Below are 9,776 nucleotides of genomic sequence, written 5' to 3'. Positions count from 1 at the left end.
GAGGATAGAACCAAGACAGCTTTATGGGTACCTCTTTTGGGTCCCCTAGTGTTTTCCTGTCCAGGTCCCTGCCATGTTAGCTTGGCTTCTATACCTCCTACCCTATCTTTGGCATTGCAGCCCATGGGGCAAAGCTTTGATTTAGATGAACTATCTTTGGCTTGCATACATTTCATTTGGCCCACATGTTATATTCAAAATCTAGTCACCAACATTAACACTTTTTGAGATTTCAAATAATTTCTGACTTCTCTTGAAAAATCAGACAGCCAGGTTACACCGCATGATACTCACCACCTGGAAGCGAGTGACAGGTGCCCCTGCTCTCCAGCTCTCACAGCCCACCTCTCTCTACTGCATGACAACAGGCCTACTTCACCAGTTTAAGCCACCTGCCTGCATCTTGTAGGCTTTTGAGTCTGGCATCCCTGATACAATCACAATGTACCTGCTAGGGAAGTGCTGGAGGTCACAGAGTCTGGCCGAGCAGTGAGCTTGAGGCAAGACTGGTAAGAGGCCTGAGGCAACCACAATTCTGATAGGAAGGGTTTCTATGGTGAATGAAACCTTTCCCATCCCCCACAGGTTATGGGAGATGAAATCAGAGTCCCCCATAACCACTGGGGTTAGAGGAACAGAGCAGTCATATGAGACTGGGAACTGTGAAGGGACATGGGTTTATCTTGGCAGCCCTTAGACTATCTGAGAAAGGCAGTTTCCTAGTTGCACAGCATGCACTGTTCCACCGTAGTGCCTGTCCAGCCAGCCAGGGGCAGGGGCAAAAGTTGTGGGGAGGGGGCAGACAGAAGACTCAAATCATGTTGGCACCTTTTGCTTTCATCTTGCCCTGCGTTAGCTTGGGTTTTTTTTTTTTCCCCCCTCTGGCACCCCTTCATATGGTTAGGTCGTCTGACCTCGCCCGGCTGCTGGCTTTGCTCAGCCTGCTCAGGGGTCTGGTCTCATCGGCCGACAGCTCTGGACCTAGTGAAGGCGTCTTCTCAGCTGGCAGCCCTTGCTTTGATACCTTCTCCGCCGGCAGCTCTTCTTTCTCATCCTCTGTCTCCACTCCAGGGGTCTCTACTTTCTCCTCCTCTGGCCCTGGCACTATCTCCTGCCCTTCCGTGGTCACCCTCTCTTCTTCCTGCTTTTCTTCCACCTCGGGTTCTGCTGCCTCCTCTACAGGCTGCTCCTCCCCCTCCACCTCCTGTGCCCCCACCTGAGCGTAGGAAGGCAGCGTCTCTTGGTAGCCCCGGGACAAGTCCCCTAGCGGTCCTGTGCTGATCTTCTCCTCGAACTGACTGAAAGGCTTGGCAGAAAGCGGGCTGGTCTCCACCATCCCAACCTCAGTCAGAGGGAAATAGTGGGACACGATTTTCTCTTCTTCTAGGAGCTGGTAGCCCTTGGCTTTCTGGATGGAGGAGACGGCGATGGAGTGGAGGGATTTCTCGGGAATCTCTCCCAGCGGCTGCTCCACAGGCCTCTTGAAGGCGGAGCGGATCCCCTTCAGGCCCAGGTGGCTCATCTCCATGATGTTGAGGAAGAGGGACACCGAGGCCACGGACAACATGAACAGGATGAAGATGGTTTTCTCAGTGGGCCGTGACACGAAACAGTCCACCACGTTGGGGCAGGGCCACCGGCTGCAGCGGTAGAGGGGCAGGATCCGGAACCCGTACAGGAAGTAGTGGCCCACGATGAAGCCCACCTCGAAGAGGGTCTTGAAGATGATGTGGCAGATGTAGGTCCTCAGCAGGGTGCCCTCCAGCCGGAACTTCTTGGCGCCTTTGCCGCTGCCGCTGCCCTTCTTGAGGCTGCCCTGGTCCGGGGTGAGCGGGGCCCTCTCGCCGCCGTTGCCCGCCGCCTGCTGGCCCAGCTCTTCCGCCTCGCGGTCCTTGCGCTTCTCCTCCATGCGGACGTAGTGCACGGCGTGCCCCACGTACATCAGGGACGGGGTGGAGACGAAGATGATCTGCAGCACCCACAGGCGGATGTGGGAGATGGGGAAGGCCTCGTCGTAGCAGACGTTCTCGCAACCGGGCTGCTGGGTGTTGCACACGAAGTCGGACTGCTCATCGCCCCACACGAACTCTGCGGCCGTGCCCAGGATCAGGATCCGGAAGATGAAAAGCACGGTGAGCCAGACTCTGCCGATGACCGTGGAGTGCTCATTCACCTCCTCTAGGATGTTCCCCAGGAAACTCCAGTCACCCATCTCTCACCCACCTAGAGGAGGGACAAGGCAAAAGCTGAGCGGCCACAGTGCAATCCGGAGTCAATCGCTTTCTGCTAACGCTCGGGCCACCTCCCCTTTCCAAGCTGTGAGAAAAGTCCACGTGTAAACAGTATCCTCTGTGTGCAGATTACTCTTCTGTGCAGGCTAGGACTAGGGGACAAAGGGGCACAAAAGAATCTGCCTCTATCAGCTTCCACAAGTGAAAATTCTTGTTCACTTCACAAGTGGTCTGAAAGGATCGACGAGGCAGTGTTTGTGTGATTCCATAAACTCCACCAAAAGTAAGGATTCGTTGTTGACTCTAAACAGAAACCCATGGTTATGTAGATTTAAAGCAAGACCACAAGCTGATCTAAGGCTTGTGAGATATAATGCTGAAAACTACCCTATACTGTGGGAGTCTGGGCCGCCGATAAAATTCTTTTTCTTTTGAATTGGGATCCCACTTTGTTATCCAGGCTGGAGTGCAGTGGCATAGATCATAGCTCACTGCAGGGCTCAAGGGATCTTCCTACCTCAGGCTCCCAAGTAGCTAGGACAACACCCAACTAATTAAAAAAAATTTTTTTTTTTGGCGACAGGATCTCACTATGTGACCCAGGCTGGTCTTGAACTCCTGGCCCCAGGCAGTCTTCCCATGTTGGCCTCCCAAAGCACTAGGAACACAGGCATGAGCCACCATGCCCAGCCAAAATTCTTGTACGTGTGAAATTGCCTGTAGCCACCTTACTTTTGACCGTGCCAAAATGTCTAATGGTTGTATATTTGAAGGAAAGTGGAAGGGAACTAACATTTATTTAATATCAACTTTGGCAAAGAATTTTGACATTGTATTATTTCATTTAATTTGATCCTGCTAGACTGTAGTGTCTATGAAGGTAGGAGCCATGCCTTTCTTATTTACTGCTGTATACTCAATGCCTGACACACAACCCAGCACATCGTAAGAGCTCAATAAGTGTTTGTTAACTGGCTTGATTCCGTCAAATGAGAAAACTGAGACTCTGAGAGGTCAAATATATTGCCCAAGATCAGGCAATTAAATAACAGCAGTTCTGTTTGCCTGATCCCAAAAGCAGGGTTCTTTACATTACACCAATGATATAAACAGCCTGCAGTCAGAACTATACAATTCTTTGACTACTGTACTCTTAATTTATGTTTTCTGTTCTCTAGGTTGAAATCTGGAAACCCTTCTTAAGAGCTTTACAAATTGAGGGCAGTATATTTTTATTATTACTCTTTTAAATCCAAAGTATGGAGAGAGTGCTTTGGGAAGAAATTATGACACAGGATGAGGAAGGTCCTCTAGGACACTTTTAGTGTCCCACAGAATGAAAGGGTTTCAGGATCTGTAACATGTGCCCGTTTTATTAGAGCTAAAAATTTGGTTAGTGGGAAAAAAAGACCACTAAACGGAATAGTATAAAATGCCCCAGCACAGTATGGCTAATGGAAATGGGATTGAACTGATGGGGAGATGTTTGTAAAAACCAATATTAGAGGATCCTGCTCTGGACTTTTTCTAGCCATGCCCCACCCTGCAGAATCAGGAGCCCATGGGGCCCAAAAGAAATGTCAGCCATTTTTAATGACAATGATATTTGTTAAACACTTGAAAGAGAGCTGAAAAGTGGTGTCTTAAAATAGGTGCGATTTTCATTTTTAGGAGAGGATAAACAAAATAACATCAATTATTATTATTATTATTATTATTGGGAGTCAGGGCTCACTGCAATCTCAACCTCCTGGCCTCAGCCAATCCTTCCACTCTAACCTCCCAAACAGCTGGGACTATAGGTGCACACCGTCACGATTGGCTAATTTTTTTATTTTTTATAGAGATGAGGTCTTACTATGTTGCTCAGGTTGGTCTCAAACTCCTGGCTGGGGTCAGGCAATTCTCTCACTTTGGCCTCCCAAAGTGCTGGGATCACAGGCGTGAGCCAGCATGTCCGGCCTAATTTTTTTATTTTTATTTTTTGTAGAGATGCAGTCTCGCTATGTTGCCTAGGCTGACCTCGAACTCCTGGACTCAAGCAACCCTCCTGCCTTGGCTGCCTTGGCCTCCCAAAGTGCTGGGATTAAGGTGTGAGCCACCACACCCAGTTGAAAAGTGGTATCTTAAATTATGTGTGATTTTCATCTTTAGGGGAGGATAAACACAATGGCATTTAAAAGTCTACTTCCAACCCATGATTTGGAGCTGGCCCAGACAGTACCTGGTGGCAGAATACCAACTGTAGGCATGGTCAATGCCCAGCCCATCCTCTCAGGGCATACACAACAGCTGTGTGCTTCTTGTTGGAGGGCAGAGTGTTCCTCTTCTTGGGGCCCCCAAAACCCCCAATTAGGCAGGGTGTCCTACAGTAGCTTCTCTTCTTCTGGGAAGGTGACAGCAACTGCAGCGTCCCCAGTCATGAGTCTGGCATTGGGAAGCGTTCCTTGTAGGAACAGGGACTGGAGAGTGGGAAGAAGTCCTTTACTCAGAACCAGCAGCTCAGAATCCTAGCTGCATGGATCTGCTTTTAACACTCCTCAGACCATAATTAAGTCTAACCCTTTCACTGTTAAGAGTGGTAGGTAGCCATTCTCATTGCCTTCTGGAAAATAGATAGAAAATATAATGAGGTAAGCAGCCCAAGCATAAGGCCCATTGGTGGCAGAACCAGGAAAAAGTTCGTTCGTTATCAAGTAGTTCACACAGCAATTTGTGTAATTTTCTCCTATTAGATCAAATCCAGCTTTAATGTACTCTAATATCTTACTAATTTTAACTGTCTTGAGAATATCTTACCCCATTGATACATTAATTCAGTTTTGACAGCCTTACTTGTAATGCCCGTATTAGTCCTTTTGAATTTCCGTGTGTATTTCGCTCATATACCCACATGAATGTGTGTGGCATGCACGCTCTCAGCACTATGTGTCAACCAGTTTTGTTCCCCCCCCACCTTTAGTATCAAAAGCTTTTGGAGAGTAGGAACCATTTTGGCTTTATCCTTTGTGAACCATCACAACACAGAACAAAGCCCTTCACAGAACAGGCACCCCACAGTCATCAGTGGATGGGACTGATGATCATCATTTTGAAATCTGAAATTCTCAATCTCTGAGTGCATGTAACACCAGCATTACTTAGAGACCAGGGAACTCTAGTCCTCTTGCTGCAGCTAGCAGCGGGGAGATTAAGAACTTGCACAAATGGTAAATACCAAAAAGAATAGTATATTGACCCCAAACCAGCTATTTTGAGACATAAAATTACTTATTTTAAGCAAGTTTAAAGATATAAACTGGAAGGCCAATGATTCTTGACACATGAGTGCCATGATACATGTTCATGCTACAAGACGTTCCTCCTGACCACACCATTAGTGATTTCTAAACTAAGGCGGAACAAGCCCATGTCCTTCCACACTTCATTCTGCCATGCTAGGATTATGTGTTGTTGTTCTTTAAACAAAGTTTCTTTGTGATAATTGAAGAAAAGAAACGGTAACTTAGGATAAAACCTCTCCAACTCTGTGGTATTGAAACAGGCTTACCATACTGTTAGAAGAGATGCTTTGGAGGTGCCAAGGGAAGGTGCCTTGGGTTTGTGACTTTATTTATTTTTTTGAGTTGGAGTCTCCCTCCGTTGCCCAGGCTGGAGAGCAGTGGCACGCTCATGGCCACCCTAGCATCGACCTGCTGGGATCCAGCGATCCTTCCGCCTCAGCCTTCCAAATAGCTGGAACTACAAGCGTGCGCTACCACACCCGGCTAATTTTTGATTTACTGTAGGGACGAGGTCTGGCCAAGTTGCCTGGGCTGGTCTCAAACGCGCTGACTTTTAACAATGAACATTTAAAGGAAGTCAGAACAGGGAAGCAGGGAGTTCCACTGGAGCAGGGAGAAATCTGAACCAGAGGAAGAATATTTCTCTTCTCTAAAGAGATAATTCTCTATCTTATTTTGCTTGTGAAGATTTAGTGAACAGATCTATTACAGATGGAAAATAAACCGATGGAGTTCAACCAGACAACCAGGGTGTCCATATATACTCCTGGGAACATTCCACCAGAGAATTCTGGCTAGAGGTAATGATTAAAGTAACACCTTATGTCTTAGTATCCCTTAACTGTTTATAAGTGATACACTTTCACATATCTTATTTCAGTCCTTATTACAAGCTGTGAACTAGGCCAGTGGTTCTCAGACATAGATTTCACAGACTAGTGTAACAACAACAAAATAGTGTGACCAACATAAGGCTGTCAACTCCTTATTTTGCCAAACAGGGAGATAAAATAAGAAAATAAATCACCAACTGTGACTACAGTCTGTTTTCATTATCATTTCATAAAAGGGGATTTTAATACTACATACTTGGAAAGAATATAATTTCAGAATAAAAGACTTTTATCTTGAACGCATTAACTTGTAGTGAAAAATTCACTACATTGTTTACTTCATCATTGTCACATTTTTTCATAGACTGTGGAAAACTTCATCTTGGGCCAGAACTGACAGAACCACAGATGGATGTTTGAGAACCCGTGAACTAGGCATTACCAACTTCCATTAACAGATAGAAAGACAGGCTAGGAGGCCTTTAATGAGTCTCCCAAGGTGGCTCAGCTAGTGAGGGCAGAGCCAGGATGTGATCCCTGATCTTCCATTTTCAAGCCAAGTATAGCATAGTCTTCTAGTTTTGAAGAGGCAGAACAACATGTATACATCTGCGTTAACAAGGTCCCCAAAGCATTCGATGGTCACTTACCACTTGGTTGGCAATGTAGTGTAAAAATGCCTTCCTTCTTGTTTCTAGACCAGCCACAGAGAACAGAACCTACTCCCGGGAAGAGTATTATGGTTCTTAGCCAGATCTGTTCCTGTGCTCCATTAAATGCTCCAACATCGAAAATGCTGAGCATGAAGCCTCTCTTACACCCACAGCACTCAATAATAATGACTATTCTATTGCAGAGTTTGAGTTAAAAAAAAAGTGTAAAACTTTCATAAATATCGAATGCTTGGTTTAGGTTTCTCTGGATTCCTGGAGGCATGTTAATTGCTTCTGAAATGAAAAGACCTTAAGAAGTCAAGTTGTAGTAAGAGTTTGAACATCTCTGTCCACCCCCCACCCCCAATATTCCATCATTCCTCTCCCTTCCAAACTTCGGTCAACTCTTAGGTCAACTCCAAGAGGGTTTTCAGAGTTGAACTCTAAGTCCAGCCATCCCGGTCCAAGACTGAACCTTAGTGGTGACTTTTTTCCTTTTGGAGAAGCTTGTATATAGCCTTGGATTAATCTGGGAAACAAGTGAGGGGAGCTTAAAAACTAATATCACCCAAGGAAAACTTGCCAATAAGAGGAGTGTCCCACGGAGAAATATGTGCTGTCTTTCTCTCTTGGCGCTCAGGAGCAAAATGGCAACTTTGGCCTCTTTCCTTTGCTGCCTAAAAGCCCACCTCCCACTTCTCTACCCCGCCCCTACCGTGCTGCACGACTGAGCAGATATGACTGGATTGGCCCTGATGGGTAGGTTTTTACTGTCCAGCAATATTTTAAGCTCCCAGCCAGACAGCTTTTATGAAGGGAGGGATAGCTGGAAAACAATGGGAGTGAGAGAATGGGAGAGCTGTGTTGGGCACCGAGGGGAGGAGGATGGGGAAAGCTGATGTGTGAAAGCTTAGATGGGGCTTCTGCAGCCTCCAAAAAGTTTCTTTTAGCAGCAGACTGGGCCTCTACAACAGGAAACCTTTGGCTTTTCTCCAGAAGGCATAAGCCTAGGGGGATTTTCCCAAGGCTTTCTCATCAGCTTAGAGATTCTTATAAATGTAGGGAGAGTAAGAGGTCACCTGTGTGCGTCCCTCTGCCCCAAATCAGAATGAAAAAGTTGGTCCTTTTTAAAGAACCATATTTCATCTTCTGTTGGTGGTTTGCTCTTGTGTCTGAAAACCTTCAGCAGTAAAATTGTGGGTATTAGAGGCTGGGAAGGGCAAGGGGAGGGGAGGATGGGGACAAGCTAGCAAACTGACACAAAATCACAGCTAGATGGGAGGAATGAGTTCTGGTGTTCTGCAGCACAGTTAAGTAAATATGACTAACTGTAATTTAAATTGTGTATTCTCAAAAAGCTAGAAGAGAAGACTTTGAATATTCATAATACAAATAAATGATATAGGACTGAGGCGATAGATATGCCAGTTCCCCTTATTTGGCCATCACACATTGGGTATGCGTACTGAAATGTCACTCTGTATCCCATAAATATCTATAATTATTATATGCCAACCAAAAATAAAAGGAAAGAGTAATTTCTAAAAAGTTCAAAACAGTAAGAAACAAATAAACCTTCAGCAGGGCAGTGTTCCTCTTTCAAAAGAAGTCTTAACACTCTAAAGAATTCTGGTGCCATTTGTCAAAGTAGTAACACTTCTCACCATGTTTCACTCATAACTACAAGTACTTTTGAGGAGCTACTGTTGAATTAATGTCAGTTAACATTTTTTAGACTTTAGTGCCTTCTTCTGTTAAATGGGGATATGCTGTTGTTGCTCACAAGAGGTTCTTGGCTGAAATACTAGTGTGGCTGCATGGAGACTGATGCTCGGGAAGCCAGCTTGGAGGCGTGGACACTCCCTTCCTATCGGCTAGGGTTGATTATTGCACTGGTATAAAACACGGTTGTTTTGATCACCTTTTCTAAACCCAAAATTAGGACATTTCATCCTACAAGTTTAGTTGTGGAAACAATGGAGCAAAAATGTGAAACTTGAATTGTTTTAGAAAATCTGCAATGTATGATTACTAAATTAAAGACAACTTTGAGAATAAACCAGATTTTTAAAAATCTAGGCACTTTCTTCCTCCTTGCATATCCTTCAACTTGTCCTGTCTAGTGTTGTGTGTGACATATTTTTTGTTTTGTGTGTGTGTGTATGTGTGTGTATGTGTATATATATAATTTTTTTTTTTTGAGAGACAGGGTCTTGCTCTGTCACCCAGGCTAGGTTGCAGTGGTGCGATCACAGCTCACTGCAGTATTGAACTCCTGAATTTAAGCCATCCACTTGCCTCAGCCTCTCGAGTAGCTAGGATTACAGGCAAGTGTCACCATGCCTGGCTTATTTTTTAAATTTTTTGTAGCAATGGGGTCTTGCTATATTGTCTTGACCTCCTGGTCTCAAGTGATCCTCCTGCCTCAGTCTTCCACAGAACTGGGATTACAGATGTGAGCCAGCATGCCAGGCCATGAACATATTTATTTTGATGGTGGCAGTTGAAGGAGGATGATAGCAACATTGTGTGAGTCCTAAATTCCATTTTAAATAAAATGTTCACTAGCCCACAATCTTATTTTAGACTTCTGCTATCTTTTGAACTCCCAAGTTGGAGGGACCACACTGACGGAGACAATGTCCTCTGGTGAATCCTTCAGTTAAAGAAAGATGGTCAAGGCTGTTCCCCCATATCAATGAGGCAAGAAATCAGAGGAAAGAGGGAGAAGAAATCCAATTAATCTTTCTTTTGAGAATACTCAGTACATGTCAA

General features: G+C 45.2%; 1 protein-coding gene across 1 annotated transcript; it reads right to left on the bottom strand.

Moving 5' to 3' along the window:
* Positions 1–882: 882 nt before the first annotated feature.
* GJA8 (gap junction protein alpha 8) lies at positions 883–7,628 on the bottom strand. Its single transcript, XM_008066013.1, has 2 exons — positions 7,585–7,628; positions 883–2,223 (listed from the first exon to the last, which is right to left on the bottom strand). Exon 2 carries the CDS (start codon positions 2,210–2,212, stop codon positions 893–895), a length of 1,320 nt encoding a protein of 439 aa, XP_008064204.1. The 5' UTR covers positions 2,213–2,223; positions 7,585–7,628; the 3' UTR covers positions 883–892.
* Between the last annotated feature and the right edge of the window lie 2,148 nt (positions 7,629–9,776).

Source organism: Carlito syrichta, unplaced genomic scaffold (assembly GCF_000164805.1).
Source record: "Carlito syrichta isolate Samal-C Ts95f unplaced genomic scaffold, Tarsius_syrichta-2.0.1 Scaffold308835, whole genome shotgun sequence".
Taxonomy (NCBI): Eukaryota; Metazoa; Chordata; class Mammalia; order Primates; family Tarsiidae; genus Carlito; species Carlito syrichta.
This window is presented reverse-complemented; position numbering and strand designations above follow the sequence as displayed.

Coding starts and splice junctions, on each gene's coding strand:
- GJA8 (XM_008066013.1), bottom strand. CDS start 2,212: ATGGGTGACTGGAGTTTCCTGGGGAACATCCTAGAGGAGGTGAATGAG.